At 34.7% G+C, this 17,206-nt stretch overlaps 1 protein-coding gene across 1 annotated transcript; it reads right to left on the bottom strand.

Moving 5' to 3' along the window:
* Positions 1–8,269: 8,269 nt before the first annotated feature.
* LOC141406206 (lipopolysaccharide-induced tumor necrosis factor-alpha factor homolog) lies at positions 8,270–9,044 on the bottom strand. The gene is made up of 3 exons (XM_073991404.1): positions 8,728–9,044; positions 8,535–8,670; positions 8,270–8,469 (listed from the first exon to the last, which is right to left on the bottom strand). The coding sequence occupies exons 1-3, from the start codon at positions 8,924–8,926 to the stop codon at positions 8,373–8,375; spliced, it is 432 nt and encodes a 143-aa protein (XP_073847505.1). The 5' UTR covers positions 8,927–9,044; the 3' UTR covers positions 8,270–8,372.
* Positions 9,045–17,206: the final 8,162 nt, after the last annotated feature.

The following is a 17,206-nucleotide window of genomic DNA, read 5'->3' as shown; positions in this document are numbered from 1 at the left end:
AACATATACACACATTTTTAAGTGGTAGTGGTTTATTGAAAGGCATAGAAAAAAAAGCAAAAGCAACAACAGACACATAGGTACATAAAAGATTCCAAAGAAATACATAACGGACTGTAATAAAAGAAAAACTGAATGAAACAAGTAAAAAAGTATCAATCGGCTTTGCCGACAGAGATATACCCTCAGCCAATGTGAATTGAAACTTTCATCTAAGAACAAATCGACTGTATTTATGGTCATTTCAGAATTTTTGGCCCTTTTTGTACATTTGAACTTGCCGGCGAAAATGTGTATTAGGAATAAAGTTCAAAAATGTTGCGGAGGATGTTGTTAAACGAATGGATCGACATAGTCCATTATGGAAGTGGATCTTATTTTGGAAGTCATATCTTTTCGAGAAATATCGCACCCACTAGTCATTTCTTTGGGTCATTGTATAACTTTTGGATATGTATGCCAGGAAGCATGGACTTGTCCACTGATAATATAATATCGCTGTAAAAAGGACCACAACGAACAGTATCGGTATACATTTCAAAGGATCTTCGAACAGACCCTAACCTGCACTTAGACACAAATGTTGAACTTTTGTGGGGGAGGTACCCAATATGGGCCATTTAAAAAAAAATTACCAAATTTGGAGAAAATATTAGGAGATATGAAGTTTGGATCAAATTGGTCGCCCCGTTCAAGAGATATCGTACATACCATTTTAGTGAATTTTTTTTTAAATATTGGGGGTGGGTGGGGAAAGTACCGGCAGTTGTGGACCGGTATCTTAGCTCATCTTCGAACTGAAACTAAGTTTGGACAAAATATGACGAAGGCCAAATTTAGGACCAAATCGGTTGGTCAGTTCGAGAGTTATCGCGCTCTCCAGTCACCACATATGGTGCCATAGCGGGTTTTTACTCCTTTCGGGCTGTTTTCACAAGAAGTATGGACTTGCCCCTAAACACCGTCGTAGCGTAGCAGCGAATGAAAGATGCTTCAACAAAAATTAAAGTGATTCGAGAGCTGGTCCTAAAGTGAACTTATCCGCAATTTTGTGTGGGAGGTACCCGAAGGAATGGACAAATATAGGCCATATTCGAACCTGCTCCATATTTGGTAAATATATTAGGAAGTATAGACCAAATCGGACCAAGAGTTATTGTGCGCACAAATTTTCCGAAAATGTTTGAACCTTTGGTGGGGTGGCACCTGAAGGAGTGGGCCGACATTCTTGTCTTCGAACTTAAACTAAGTTTGAACAAAAAATTACGAATTTTGGACCGTATCGGCAAATCTGTTCGACAGTTATTATGCGCTACAACCACTACACTCGGTGCTGTAGGGGTATTTTTCACCTTTCAGGCTATTTTCTCATGAAGTATGGACTTGCCCCAGATGAAACTTCTACCGTCGTATGGGGGCGATGAATACAAGTTACTACAACAAAAATTGAAGCGATCCGAGAGCAGGTCCTAAACTCAACTTTTCCGATATTTTGTGTGAGAGGTACCTGAAGGAGTACACCGCTAGAGCTCATATTGGAACCCCACCTATGTCTGGTAGAAATTTAACGATGTATAAAGTATGGAGCAAATCGGTAACTTGCTTCAAGAGCTATAGTGTGCACAATTTTTCCGAACATATTCGAACTTTTGGGCGGGGAGGTACCATAAGGAGTGGGCCGATATAACCCATATTCGAACTTAAACTAAGTTTGGACAAAATATTACGAAACCATGTGTTGGACTGAATCGGTTAATCTGCTCAGAAGTTATCATGCGCTCCAGCCAGACAGACAGACGACGGACATGGCTAAATCAACCCCAAATTGTCTGAAACACATTTCGTCCAAACATACTTGGGGTCTAAAACCATTATTTCGATGAGGCACATTTTGCTGAGGGTATAAAAACTCTTGAGGTCATCTATAGACAGAAGTAAACCTAAAGGGGTCTTCTATAGAAAAAGAGCTTCGATAATCGGAAGAAGGCACCTTGAAGTTTTCTATAGGCAGGTGAAGGCCTCTTAAGGTTTTCCATAGACAGAAGACCTCTTGAGATTTTCCATACAGGAGAAGGCCTCTTGAAGATCTCTTGAAAATTTCTATAGACAGAAACAGGCTTCTTGGGGTTTTCTATAGAGAAGAGGTTTTCTTTGACCTTTTTTAAGACAGAAGAGCTTTTAGGTTTTTTTATAGACCGAAAATCCATCTTGAGGTATTTCATAGACAGAAGAAGAACTTTTGAAGACTTCTGTAGACGGATCAACAATTCTTGTGGTGTTCTATAAACAGAATACGGTTTTGGATAGGCAAAAGAAGACCGTTTGAGGTTTTCTGTTGACAGAAGAAATGCTTTTGATGTCTCCTATAAACAGATAAAGAAAAATACTTCAGTACAGAGAAGAAAACATCTAAAGGTCTTCTATAATAAGTATAAGCCCGCTTAAGAGTTTCTACAGGCAGCATATGTTCTCCAGAGAGTTTTTATCGACTGAAGATGACTTGTCTTCTGTACACAGAAGAAAACCTCTTGAGGTAATTTAAAGACAAAAGGAGAAGTTTTCATTGACAGAAGAAGACTTTTGGAGATTGCTATAGACTAAAGATCTCTCAAGGTCTTCTTAGACAGAAGAGTGACCTTGTGCTTTACTATAGACAAAAGAAAATCTTCTATAGACGGAGCAAGACCTCCTGATGTCTTCTAATTGCAGAAGAAGACCTCGTGAGATCTTCTATAGAGAGAAGAATATTTCGTTAGGCTTCTATAGACAAATGAGGACTTCTTGAGGGCTGCAATAGAGAGAAGAAAGCATAGAAAGGCCTTCTATAATAAGAGTTTCTACAGGCAGAAGATGTTCTCCAGAGAGTTTTTATCGACTGAAGAAGACTTCTTGACGTCTTCTGTACACAGAGGAAACCCTCTTGAGGTAATTTAAAGACAGAAGTAGACATTTGCCATAGACAGAAGAAAACATCTTGAGACTTCTATAGACAGAAGATCTCTCAAGGTCTTCTTAGACAGAAGAGAGACTTCTTGTGGTCTTCTATAAAATCTGTTTATGTCTTCTATTGACAGAGGAAGAGCTCCTGAGGTCTTCTAAATACAGAAGAAGATCTCTTAGGAACTTCTATAGACAGAAAAAGACTTCGTGATGCTTCTATTGACAAAGGAGGAGTTCTTGAGGGAAGAAAATATCTAAAGGTCTTTTATAATAAGAATAAGACTTCTTAAGAGTTTCTACCGGCAGAAGATGTTCTCCTGAGAGTTGTTTTCGACTAAGGAAGATTTCTCAACGTCTTCTGTACACAGAAGAAAACCTCCTGACTTAATTTAAGGAGAGAGAGGAGACGTTTTCCATTGACAGAAGAAGACTTCTTGAGACTCCTTAGGTCTTCTATAGACAGAAGATCCCTCAAGGTCTTCTTATGTCTTCTATAGACAGAGGAAGACTTCCTGAGATCTTCTAAATATAAAAGAAGATCTCTTGAGATTTTTTATAGACAGAAAAAGACGCCGTGATGCTTCTATAGACAAAGGAGGAGTTCTTGAGGGCTTCAATTGAAAGAAGAAAAAATCTAAAGGTCTCCTCTTAAAAGTTTCTACAGGCAGAAGATGTGCTCCTGAGAGTTGTTATCGACTAAAGAAGATTTCGTGACGTCTTCTGTACACAGAAGAAAACCTCTTGAGTTAATTTAAAGATAGAAAGAAACGTGTTCCATAGACAGATGAAGACTTCTTGAGAAGGTAAACAGAAGAGAAACGTCTTGTGGTCTTCTATCGACAAAATAAAATCTGTTTATGTCTTCTCTTCACAGAGGAAGACTTCCTGAGATCTTCTTAATACAGATTTACTACAGACAGAAAAGGAAGGCGTAATGCTCCTATAGACAAATGAGGAGTTCTTGAGGGCTTCAACTGGGAGAAGAAAAAATCTAAAGGTCTTCTATAATAGGAATAAGACATCTTAATAGTTTCTACAGACAGAAGATGTTCTCTTGAGAGTCGTTATCTACCAAAGAAAATTTCTTGACGTCTTATGTAAACAGAAGAAAACCTCTTGAGTTAATTTAAGGAGAGAAGGAGACATTTTCCATTGACAGAAGACTTCTTGAGACTCCTAAGGTCTTCTATAGACAGAAGATCTCTCATGTCTTCTATAGACAGAGGAAGACCTCCTGAGATCTTTTAAATACAGAAGAATACCTCTTGAGATCTTCTATTGATAGAAGAAGACTTCGTGAGTCTTCGATATACAAAGATGGACTTCTTGTGGGCTTCCGTAGAGAGAAGAAAACATCTAAAGGTCTTTTATAATAAGAATAAGACCTCTTAAGAGTTTCTAGAAGGCAAAAGATGTTCTCCTGAGAGTTGTTATCGACTAAAGAAGACTTCTTGACCTCTTCTGTACACAGAAAAAACCTCTTTAGGTAATTTTAAGACAGAAGGAGACCATTTGAGGTCTTCTATAAGCAGAGTAAGATATAGTCTCGTCTACTGTAGATAGACGAAGACCTCTTTAGACTTAAGAGTACCTCTTGAGATTTTTTATAGACAGAAAGAGACCTTTTGAGGTCTCCTAGAGACAGTAGGTCCTCTACTGAGATCTTGTATAGATAGAGAGGGTCCTACACTTCCATGGTGGGGGTTTTATATGAACAGAAGAGTTCTTGTGCTCTGATATATATTTTATTGACAAAAGATCGATTGAGGTCTTCTATAGACAAAATACCCCTTTAAGACTTTTTATTTTCTTACTTAGCTGGCCCATTACAGAACATTTGTTCTATAGGCCGAACTAAGAAAAGATCTTCATTTCTCTCTGTCTATTGCTTCTCTTTTGGGAATACCGCGCCTTGTCATCTCTTCATCCACTTGTTTGCGCCATCTATTCTTTGGTCTGCTAATTCTGCGTGCACCGTCAAGCGGCTCATATTTATACGCCTTTTTAGCGGGTTCATCATCGCTCATTCTTATGATATGGCCTAGCCAATGCAATCGTTGCATCTCAATACGTTTAACTATATTGATGTCGTTGTATAGCAGATACAGCTCGTGGTTCATGCGACGTCGAAATTATAGGAACCAACGTCAACAGTTGGCCCGATCTCTATGAACGCGTTGCGCGTCGACACCATCAACTTAGTCTTCCCGCCGCTTACCGCCAGACCCACTTTAGCAGATTCTCCTTCTACCTTTATAATGGTATCTGTTACTTCTTTTACAGATCGTCCCATGATGTCTACATCATCAGCATAAGCAAGTAACATATGACTATTGGTGTAGATTGTGCCACTTCTGTTGACGTTTGCCACTCGAATAACCTTTTCCAGCAGTATGTTGAAGAGATCACACGAGAGGCTGTCTCCTTGCCTGAAACCTCTTTTGGTACAAAATTCTTCGGAGAGGTTCTTTCCTATTTTAACTGAAGATTTTGTGTCAGTTAGAGTCATTTTACAAAGCCGAATGAACTTTGCGGGGATACCAAATTCAGACATGGCCTGGAATACCTGTGAACGTAGTGGGCTGTCGAAGGCTGCTTTATAATCGACAAAAAGGTGGTAGGTGTCGATCTGCATCTCTTGGGTCTTCTCCAGGATTGCCGCAGAGTAAATATCTGGTCAATGGTGAACTTGCCAGGTCTAAAGCCGTATTGGTATGGCCGAATTATCTCGTTGACCATAGGCTTTAGTCGTTCGCACAATATCCCTGACACGATCTTGTAGGCAATCGGGAGTAGACTTATGCCCCTATAGTTAGAGCATACAGTCTTATCTCCTTTCTTATGGACGGGGCACAGGATACTCAGGTGCCAGTCGTCGGGTACTCCTTCTTCCTGCCAGATTGTGTTAATTAGCTGATGAATACACCTTATCAGCGTGTCGCCTCCGGTTTTGAACAGTTCGGCTGGTAAGCCATCGTCTCCTGCTGCCTTATTATTCTTCAGCCGGTTTATTGCTGTCTTTACATCATCTTGTCTGGGCGGTATACATTCAATACCATCTTCTGGGATTGGATCTGTGGTATCTTTGTCGTCTTCGCTGGATACCAACAGGTTTGAAAAATGCTCTTTCCATATCCTGAGCACACTATCTGTATCAGTCACCAAATTACCTTGCTGGTCTCTACAGGAGGAGGTGCCTGTACCAAAGCCATCAGTTTGATGCTTCACTCTTTGATAGAATTATCGGACTTCATTCTGGCTACCGTACATCTCGATTTTTTCACACTCCCGCTTTTCCATCTCTCTCATTTTCCTGCGGAAAAGACGTTTCTCCAATCTCCTTTTCTCCCGATATTTTTCTCGTGCGTTGCTACGGATTGTAAATTAGCCCTATATACCGCATTTTTCTCTTCGGTAGCAGCACGACACTTCTGGTCATACCATGGATTCCTTAGTGGAGGTCTCTGGTATCCAAGTACTGTTTTTGCGGCTGTTTGCATGCGGCTGTTTGCATTGCGCTGATATGCTATCGGGATGAGGAGTGCTTTGATTAAGCAGTTGGGCCAGTTGAGTGGAATATGCTGTGGCTGTCTGTTGTGATTGCAGCTGACCGATGTCTAACTTTCGTGTTGTGTCTGTTCGTACTTGGGTGCGTACCTTTGCTGCAACTAGGTAGTGGTCCGAGTCTATGTTTGCTCCTCGGAACGAGCGCACACCCAACACGCTCAATGAGTGTCTTCCATCTATCACAACGTGATCAATTTGATTTCTTGTTTTCTGATCTGGAAACAGGCAGGTGCCCTTATGGATGTCGAGATGTTTAAATCTGGTGCTGCTAACTACCATGTTTTTTGCCGCTGCGAAGTCTATCAGCCTCATGCCTTTGTCAGATGTTTCATTGTAGAGACTGAATTTCCCGACTGTTGGGCCAAAGATATTTTCCTTTCCAATTTTGGCATTAAAATCGCCTAGAATAATTTTAATGTCATGGGCAGGACAACGGTCATATGTTTCTTCTAAGCGCTCATAAAATATATCTTTGGTCAGTTCTTCCTTGTCTTCAGTGGGAGCATGAGCGCCAATAAAGCTGATGTTGAAGAATTTTGCTTCTATTCGAATTGTAGCAAGTCTTTCATTCGCGGGTGTGAAGCTGGAGACCAGGTGTTTTAACCTCCGACCAACTACAAATCCGCAACCAAACTCATGCTTTGTGTCATGGCAGCTATAATACAGTGCGTCACCTTTAGGTGTTGTTGTGACGCCTTTCCCATTCCATCGTATTTCCTGTATGGCAGTAATGTCGGCTTTGCACTTTTCAAGTACATCTGCCAATGTGGTAACTGCACCTTGTCTATAAAATGTGCGAACATTCCAGGTGCAGATTCGCAGATCATGGTGCTTAAAACGTTTGCGGGGGTCGTCAACTTTAGAGGGATTGGGTTTTCTTTTCTTTTGTTTTTTTTTTTACGTCTTCTACTGAGGGAAACGTCTTGATGTCTTCTATGGATGAAGACTTCTTCAGGAATTTTGTGGACGGAAAGTATCAAAGATATTATAACGAGTTTAACAACATCATGGACCCCAGTAGGGGTTACCTTTTGCCCCTTACCTCTTACCTTTTTTGGCGACGTTGAAACTTGGCGATTGAAATGACATTTTGGAATGTTCATGGGAAAAAAATTTTACAATAGAGTTGTGTTTTCAAGTTCTTAGTTTAGTGTTCTAATTCCAAAACGTATGAGTAACGCCATAAAATCTAATGTAATATTACGTATACGTAGTTTCTTCATAAAAATGATGTGGGCCATTGGAACTGCGTAATGAACTCCATATAGTTAATTTGGCACAAATCTATTTTAAAATATAACTACATTAGACCGGGGCGATTTGTATGCAAAGAAAAAATGTTAACGGGTGCCTGGAGTTTCTGATTCTTGGGATTGTACTGAGCAAAAAGTCTACTAGACCATATTTCTAAAGTGAAAATCAAGCCACCGGATTTTGACTTGAAATTTTTTATCCAGTTTTTTTGGATATTTTGGCATATAACAGCCAAACCATTGAGACTTTCGATCCAACCCAAGGACAAAATTGTAGCCAAGACAATAATTAAGCGCTCTCTGGTACATCGTAAAAACATTGGAATACTCATTCAGGCAGTTTTGGCCTCGAGACAGTGGATTTTTTTTGGAAAATGTCGATTGTAGCCCAGTATCATTATCGACATTTTCCGAAAAATTTGCATTGTCTCAAGGCCAAAACTGTCTGAAGGATTGTTCCTATCACCCCGGCCTAACCTGGTTGTTTCATTCGTTGATCTAAGATTCTCTTATAGATGCACACAGATTTATTAAATAATATACACATATAGAAACAACAAAAAAGTTTTCAAAATTGATATTACATAAGGCTTTGGTATTTCATTTCCCCCCTCACTTAACTTGAGCTCCCAAATAATTGTCACACTGAGGACAATAATGTCGGGCACTTTTACAATTGTCAAAGAGATACGGAATACAGCAGGAACATCTGAAATGCAAAACGATATGAAATCATGAAATAACAATAATTCAGTACCCAATTTAACTTCTTACGTTGTACAGCATAAAATGGCAGCAATAATATGGGTCATCATGGTGGCTTGATATTCCACACGTGTCAATAATTGCGCCCTACACGCGGGACAATAGGCTAGGTGGGGACGAGCACCAAATTGGGCCGGCGGATGATCTGTGAATCAAAACAAACAATAAAATACAAATTATACCTTTCCTTATCCCAACTCACTTATTGGTGCTTGGACAACCGTGAAGACACCACTTTCCCTTGGCGGTGGCTGTGGTGGCTGGGCCTGGCTATAATCTTGTGTAAGACTTGGCGGTTGTAATACCGGATAAACTGGCGGTTCACGATTGTTGGTTATATTTACCGGTTCACCCGGTAAATGATTCTCCATCATGTTAATGATTTCTTGTTTTGTTGGCATTTTGTTACGGCGTTTCGTTCGCAGGCCACTTTGCTTTCGTTTCGAATTCCCGGTGTAATTTGCAACACAAATCAATTACCATCACCAGTGACCCTGCACTGACTACTCATTAAAATTAATGAAAAAACTGTGTAATGCGGTCACGAGAATTCCATGCTTCAGAGTAGATGAAGAAAAAAATTTTAATAAATAATTGTTCCATGACATGAAATATATTTTTTTGTTTCAGAATTAACGGTTCAATGACGACGATTTTTAAAATGGACACCATAATACTCTGTTGTGGTTTTCAACCATTTTAATTATTGTGGTAAGTCCCCTTAGTGGTATATTATAAATATAGACTATATAAACAAATGAGTAGTGTCAATGAATGGGATTCTAAAGAGAAAAACACAGTATGAGGCGTGGGACAGGACAGTGGTGTTTGGGGAAAACGAAAATTATGCCCGATGCTACCCACAAAATATCGTTTAACACATCCAATCGTTCAAACCATTTTTTACAAAAAACCCACGCCCTTAATGCTGATGATGATGACAGACAAATATTCATAACAAATTTTCTTAAAAATATTCTTAAAAAATCCACGCCTTTGGAAAAATATTCTTAAAAAATCCACGCCTTTGGAAAAATATTCTTAAAAAATCCACGCCTTTGGAAAAATATTCTTAAAAAATCCACGCCTTTGGAAAAATATTCTTAAAAAATCCACGCCTTTGGAAAAATATTCTTAAAAAATCCACGCCTTTGGAAAAATATTCTTAAAAAATCCACGCCTTTGGAAAAATATTCTTAAAAAATCCACGCCTTTGGAAAAATATTCTTAAAAAATCAACGCCTTTGGAAAAATATTCTTAAAAAATCCACGCCTTTGGAAAAATATTCTTAAAAAATCCACGCCTTTGGAAAAATATTCTTAAAAAATCCACGCCTTTGGAAAAATATTCTTAAAAAATCCACGCCTTTGGAAAAATATTCTTAAAAAATCCACGCCTTTGGAAAAATATTCTTAAAAAATCCACGCCTTTGGAAAAATATTCTTAAAAAATCCACGCCTTTGGAAAAATATTCTTAAAAAATCCACGCCTTTGGAAAAATATTCTTAAAAAATCCACGCCTTTGGAAAAATATTCTTAAAAAATCCACGCCTTTGGAAAAATATTCTTAAAAAATCCACGCCTTTGGAAAAATATTCTTAAAAAATCCACGCCTTTGGAAAAATATTCTTAAAAAATCCACGCCTTTGGAAAAATATTCTTAAAAAATCCACGCCTTTGGAAAAATATTCTTAAAAAATCCACGCCTTTGGAAAAATATTCTTAAAAAATCCACGCCTTTGGAAAAATATTCTTAAAAAATCCACGCCTTTGGAAAAATATTCTTAAAAAATCCACGCCTTTGGAAAAATATTCTTAAAAAATCCACGCCTTTGGAAAAATATTCTTAAAAAATCCACGCCTTTGGAAAAATATTCTTAAAAAATCCACGCCTTTGGAAAAATATTCTTAAAAAATCCACGCCTTTGGAAAAATATTCTTAAAAAATCCACGCCTTTGGAAAAATATTCTTAAAAAATCCACGCCTTTGGAAAAATATTCTTAAAAAATCCACGCCTTTGGAAAAATATTCTTAAAAAATCCACGCCTTTGGAAAAATATTCTTAAAAAATCCACGCCTTTGGAAAAATATTCTTAAAAAATCCACGCCTTTGGAAAAATATTCTTAAAAAATCCACGCCTTTGGAAAAATATTCTTAAAAAATCCACGCCTTTGGAAAAATATTCTTAAAAAATCCACGCCTTTGGAAAAATATTCTTAAAAAATCCACGCCTTTGGAAAAATATTCTTAAAAAATCCACGCCTTTGGAAAAATATTCTTAAAAAATCCACGCCTTTGGAAAAATATTCTTAAAAAATCCACGCCTTTGGAAAAATATTCTTAAAAAATCCACGCCTTTGGAAAAATATTCTTAAAAAATCCACGCCTTTGGAAAAATATTCTTAAAAAATCCACGCCTTTGGAAAAATATTCTTAAAAAATCCACGCCTTTGGAAAAATATTCTTAAAAAATCCACGCCTTTGGAAAAATATTCTTAAAAAATCCACGCCTTTGGAAAAATATTCTTAAAAAATCCACGCCTTTGGAAAAATATTCTTAAAAAATCCACGCCTTTGGAAAAATATTCTTAAAAAATCCACGCCTTTGGAAAAATATTCTTAAAAAATCCACGCCTTTGGAAAAATATTCTTAAAAAATCCACGCCTTTGGAAAAATATTCTTAAAAAATCCACGCCTTTGGAAAAATATTCTTAAAAAATCCACGCCTTTGGAAAAATATTCTTAAAAAATCCACGCCTTTGGAAAAATATTCTTAAAAAATCCACGCCTTTGGAAAAATATTCTTAAAAAATCCACGCCTTTGGAAAAATATTCTTAAAAAATCCACGCCTTTGGAAAAATATTCTTAAAAAATCCACGCCTTTGGAAAAATATTCTTAAAAAATCCACGCCTTTGGAAAAATATTCTTAAAAAATCCACGCCTTTGGAAAAATATTCTTAAAAAATCCACGCCTTTGGAAAAATATTCTTAAAAAATCCACGCCTTTGGAAAAATATTCTTAAAAAATCCACGCCTTTGGAAAAATATTCTTAAAAAATCCACGCCTTTGGAAAAATATTCTTAAAAAATCCACGCCTTTGGAAAAATATTCTTAAAAAATCCACGCCTTTGGAAAAATATTCTTAAAAAATCCACGCCTTTGGAAAAATATTCTTAAAAAATCCACGCCTTTGGAAAAATATTCTTAAAAAATCCACGCCTTTGGAAAAATATTCTTAAAAAATCCACGCCTTTGGAAAAATATTCTTAAAAAATCCACGCCTTTGGAAAAATATTCTTAAAAAATCCACGCCTTTGGAAAAATATTCTTAAAAAATCCACGCCTTTGGAAAAATATTCTTAAAAAATCCACGCCTTTGGAAAAATATTCTTAAAAAATCCACGCCTTTGGAAAAATATTCTTAAAAAATCCACGCCTTTGGAAAAATATTCTTAAAAAATCCACGCCTTTGGAAAAATATTCTTAAAAAATCCACGCCTTTGGAAAAATATTCTTAAAAAATCCACGCCTTTGGAAAAATATTCTTAAAAAATCCACGCCTTTGGAAAAATATTCTTAAAAAATCCACGCCTTTGGAAAAATATTCTTAAAAAATCCACGCCTTTGGAAAAATATTCTTAAAAAATCCAAGCCTTTGGAAAAATATTCTTAAAAAATCCACGCCTTTGGAAAAATATTCTTAAAAAATCCACGCCTTTGGAAAAATATTCTTAAAAAATCCACGCCTTTGGAAAAATATTCTTAAAAAATCCACGCCTTTGGAAAAATATTCTTAAAAAATCCACGCCTTTGGAAAAATATTCTTAAAAAATCCACGCCTTTGGAAAAATATTCTTAAAAAATCCACGCCTTTGGAAAAATATTCTTAAAAAATCCACGCCTTTGGAAAAATATTCTTAAAAAATCCACGCCTTTGGAAAAATATTCTTAAAAAATCCACGCCTTTGGAAAAATATTCTTAAAAAATCCACGCCTTTGGAAAAATATTCTTAAAAAATCCACGCCTTTGGAAAAATATACTTAAAAAATCCACGCCTTTGGAAAAATATACTTAAAAAATCCACACCTTTGGAAAAATATTGTTAAAAAATCCACGCCTTTGGAAAAATATTGTTAAAAAATCCACGCCTTTGGAAAAATATTGTTAAAAAATCCACGCCTTTTGAAAAATATTTTTAAAAAATCCACGCCTTTGGAAAAATATTGTTAAAAAATCCACGCCTTTGGAAAAATATTCTTAAAAAATCCACGCCTTTGGAAAAATATTCTTAAAAAATCCACGCCTTTGGAAAAATATTCTTAAAAAATCCACGCCTTTGGAAAAATATTCTTAAAAAATCCACGCCTTTGGAAAAATATTCTTAAAAAATCCACGCCTTTGGAAAAATATTCTTAAAAAATCCACGCCTTTGGAAAAATATACTTAAAAAATCCACGCCTTTGGAAAAATATTGTTAAAAAATCCACACCTTTGGAAAAATATTGTTAAAAAATCCACGCCTTTGGAAAAATATTGTTAAAAAATCCACGCCTTTGGAAAAATATTGTTAAAAAATCCACGCCTTTGGAAAAATATACTTAAAAAATCCACGCCTTTGGAAAAATATTGTTAAAAAATCCACACCTTTGGAAAAATATTGTTAAAAAATCCACGCCTTTGGAAAAATATTGTTAAAAAATCCACGCCTTTGGAAAAATATTGTTAAAAAATCCACGCCTTTGGAAAAATATTTTTAAAAAATCCACGCCTTTGGAAAAATATTTTTAAAAAATCCACGCCTTTGGAAAAATATTCTTAAAAAATCCACGCCTTTGGAAAAATATTCTTAAAAAATCCACGCCTTTGGAAAAATATTCTTAAAAAATCCACGCCTTTGGAAAAATATTCTTAAAAAATTCACGCCTTTGGAAAAATATTCTTAAAAAATCCACGCCTTTGGAAAAATATTCTTAAAAAATCCACGCCTTTGGAAAAATATTCTTAAAAAATCCACGCCTTTGGAAAAATATTCTTAAAAAATCCACGCCTTTGGAAAAATATTCTTAAAAAATCCACGCCTTTGGAAAAATATTCTTAAAAAATCCACGCCTTTGGAAAAATATTCTTAAAAAATCCACGCCTTTGGAAAAATATACTTAAAAAATCCACGCCTTTGGAAAAATATTGTTAAAAAATCCACACCTTTGGAAAAATATTGTTAAAAAATCCACGCCTTTGGAAAAATATTGTTAAAAAATCCACGCCTTTGGAAAAATATTGTTAAAAAATCCACGCCTTTTGAAAAATATTTTTAAAAAATCCACGCCTTTGGAAAAATATTTTTAAAAAATCCACGCCTTTGGAAAAATATTCTTAAAAAATCCACGCCTTTGGAAAAATATTCTTAAAAAATCCACGCCTTTGGAAAAATATTCTTAAAAAATCCACGCCTTTGGAAAAATATTCTTAAAAAATCCACGCCTTTGGAAAAATATTCTTAAAAAATCCACGCCTTTGGAAAAATATTCTTAAAAAATCCACGCCTTTGGAAAAATATACTTAAAAAATCCACGCCTTTGGAAAAATATTGTTAAAAAATCCACACCTTTGGAAAAATATTGTTAAAAAATCCACACCTTTGGAAAAATATTGTTAAAAAATCCACGCCTTTGGAAAAATATTGTTAAAAAATCCACGCCTTTGGAAAAATATTGTTAAAAAATCCACGCCTTTGGAAAAATATTTTTAAAAAATCCACGCCTTTGGAAAAATATTTTTAAAAAATCCACGCCTTTGGAAAAATATTCTTAAAAAATCCACGCCTTTGGAAAAATATTCTTAAAAAATCCACGCCTTTGGAAAAATATTCTTAAAAAATCCACGCCTTTGGAAAAATATTCTTAAAAAATCCACGCCTTTGGAAAAATATTCTTAAAAAATCCACGCCTTTGGAAAAATATTCTTAAAAAATCCACGCCTTTGGAAAAATATTGTTAAAAAATCCACGCCTTTGGAAAAATATTGTTAAAAAATCCACGCCTTTGGAAAAATATTTTTAAAAAATCCACGCCTTTGGAAAAATATTTTTAAAAAATCCACGCCTTTGGAAAAATATTCTTAAAAAATCCACGACTTTGGAAAAATATTCTTAAAAAATCCACGACTTTGGAAAAATATTCTTAAAAAATCCACGCCTTTGGAAAAATATTGTTAAAAAATCCACGCCTTTGGAAAAATATTTTTAAAAAATCCACGCCTTTGGAAAAATATTTTTAAAAAATCCACGCCTTTGGAAAAATATTCTTAAAAAATCCACGCCTTTGGAAAAATATTCTTAAAAAATCCACGCCTTTGGAAAAATATTCTTAAAAAATCCACGCCTTTGGAAAAATATTGTTAAAAAATCCACGCCTTTGGAAAAATATTGTTAAAAAATCCACGCCTTTGGAAAAATATTGTTAAAAAATCCACGCCTTTGGAAAAATATTGTTAAAAAATCCACGCCTTTGGAAAAATATTGTTAAAAAATCCACGCCTTTGGAAAAATATTGTTAAAAAATCCACGCCTTTGGAAAAATATTCTTAAAAAATCCACGCGTTTGGAAAAATATTCTTAAAAAATCCACGCGTTTGGAAAAATATTCTTAAAAAATCCACGCGTTTGGAAAAATATTCTTAAAAAATCCACGCCTTTGGAAAAATATTCTTAAAAAATCCACGCCTTTGGAAAAATATTCTTAAAAAATCCACGCCTTTGGAAAAATATTCTTAAAAAATCCACGCCTTTGGAAAAATATTCTTAAAAAATCCACGCCTTTGGAAAAATATTCTTAAAAAATCCACGCCTTTGGAAAAATATTCTTAAAAAATCCACGCCTTTGGAAAAATATTCTTAAAAAATCCACGCCTTTGGAAAAATATTCTTAAAAAATCCACGCCTTTGGAAAAATATTCTTAAAAAATCCACGCCTTTGGAAAAATATTCTTAAAAAATCCACGCCTTTGGAAAAATATTCTTAAAAAATCCACGCCTTTGGAAAAATATTCTTAAAAAATCCACGCCTTTGGAAAAATATTCTTAAAAAATCCACGCCTTTGGAAAAATATTCTTAAAAAATCCACGCCTTTGGAAAAATATTCTTAAAAAATCCACGCCTTTGGAAAAATATTCTTAAAAAATCCACGCCTTTGGAAAAATATTCTTAAAAAATCCACGCCTTTGGAAAAATATTCTTAAAAAATCCACGCCTTTGGAAAAATATTGTTAAAAAATCCACGCCTTTGGAAAAATATTGTTAAAAAATCCACGCCTTTGGAAAAATATTGTTAAAAAATCCACGCCTTTGGAAAAATATTGTTAAAAAATCCACGCCTTTGGAAAAATATTCTTAAAAAATTAAATGAAAGTTTTTCGAGCTTGAGGTCTTTAGTTGATGTGCATTTTTCTTTATTTATTTATTCTCCAATATTTCGGAATTCTTTGAATTCCATCTTCAGGGAGTTTATTTGATGTGTAAATAATATTAAAAATAATTCTTAAAAAACTAGCGCAGGATGTCTACCGTCGTCAAAAATTATTATTGCACTATTTGACGACGGTAGACATCCTGCGCTAGTTTTTTAAGAATTATTTTTAATATTATTTACACATCAAATAAACTCCCTGAAGATGGAATTCAAAGAATTCCGAAATATTGGAGAATAAATAAATAAAGAAAAATGCACATCAACTAAAGACCTCAAGCTCGAAAAACTTTCATTTAATTAAAAATCAAAAGGTCGAAGAAAACAACAATAACTATTCTTAAAAAATCCACGCCTTTGGAAAAATATTCTTAAAAAATCCACGCCTTTGGAAAAATATTCTTAAAAAATCCACGCCTTTGGAAAAATATTCTTAAAAAAACCACGCCTTTGGAAAAATATTCTTAAAAAATCTACGCCTTTGGAAAAATATTCTTAAAAAATCTACGCCTTTGGAAAAATATTCTTAAAAAATCCACGCCTTTGGAAAAATATTCTTAAAAAATCCACGCCTTTGGAAAAATATTCTTAAAAAATCCACGCCTTTGGAAAAATATTCTTAAAAAATCCACGCCTTTGGAAAAATATTCTTAAAAAATCCACGCCTTTGGAAAAATATTCTTAAAAAATCCACGCCTTTGGAAAAATATTCTTAAAAAATCTACGCCTTTGGAAAAATATTCTTAAAAAATCCACGCCTTTGGAAAAATATTGTTAAAAAATCCACGCCTTTGGAAAAATATTCTTAAAAAATCCACGCCTTTGGAAAAATATTCTTAAAAAATCCACGCCTTTGGAAAAATATTCTTAAAAAATCCACGCCTTTGGAAAAATATTCTTAAAAAATCCACGCCTTTGGAAAAATATTCTTAAAAAATCCACGCCTTTGGAAAAATATTCTTAAAAAATCCACGCCTTTGGAAAAATGTTGTTAAAAAATCCACGCCTTTGGAAAAATTTTGTTAAAAAATCCACGCCTTTGGAAAAATTTTGTTAAAAAATCCACGCCTTTGGAAAAATTTTGTTAAAAAATCCACGCCTTTGGAAAAATATTCTTAAAAAATCCACGCCTTTGAAAAAATATTCTTAAAAAATCCACGCCTTTGGAAAAATATTCTTAAAAAATCCACGCCTTTGGAAAAATATTCT

This window comes from Musca autumnalis, unplaced genomic scaffold (assembly GCF_047663935.1).
Source record: "Musca autumnalis isolate F117 unplaced genomic scaffold, ASM4766393v1 scaffold_5, whole genome shotgun sequence".
Lineage (NCBI taxonomy): Eukaryota > Metazoa > Arthropoda > Insecta > Diptera > Muscidae > Musca > Musca autumnalis.
Note: the sequence above shows the minus strand (reverse complement) of the source record. Positions and strands in the feature narration are given on the sequence as shown.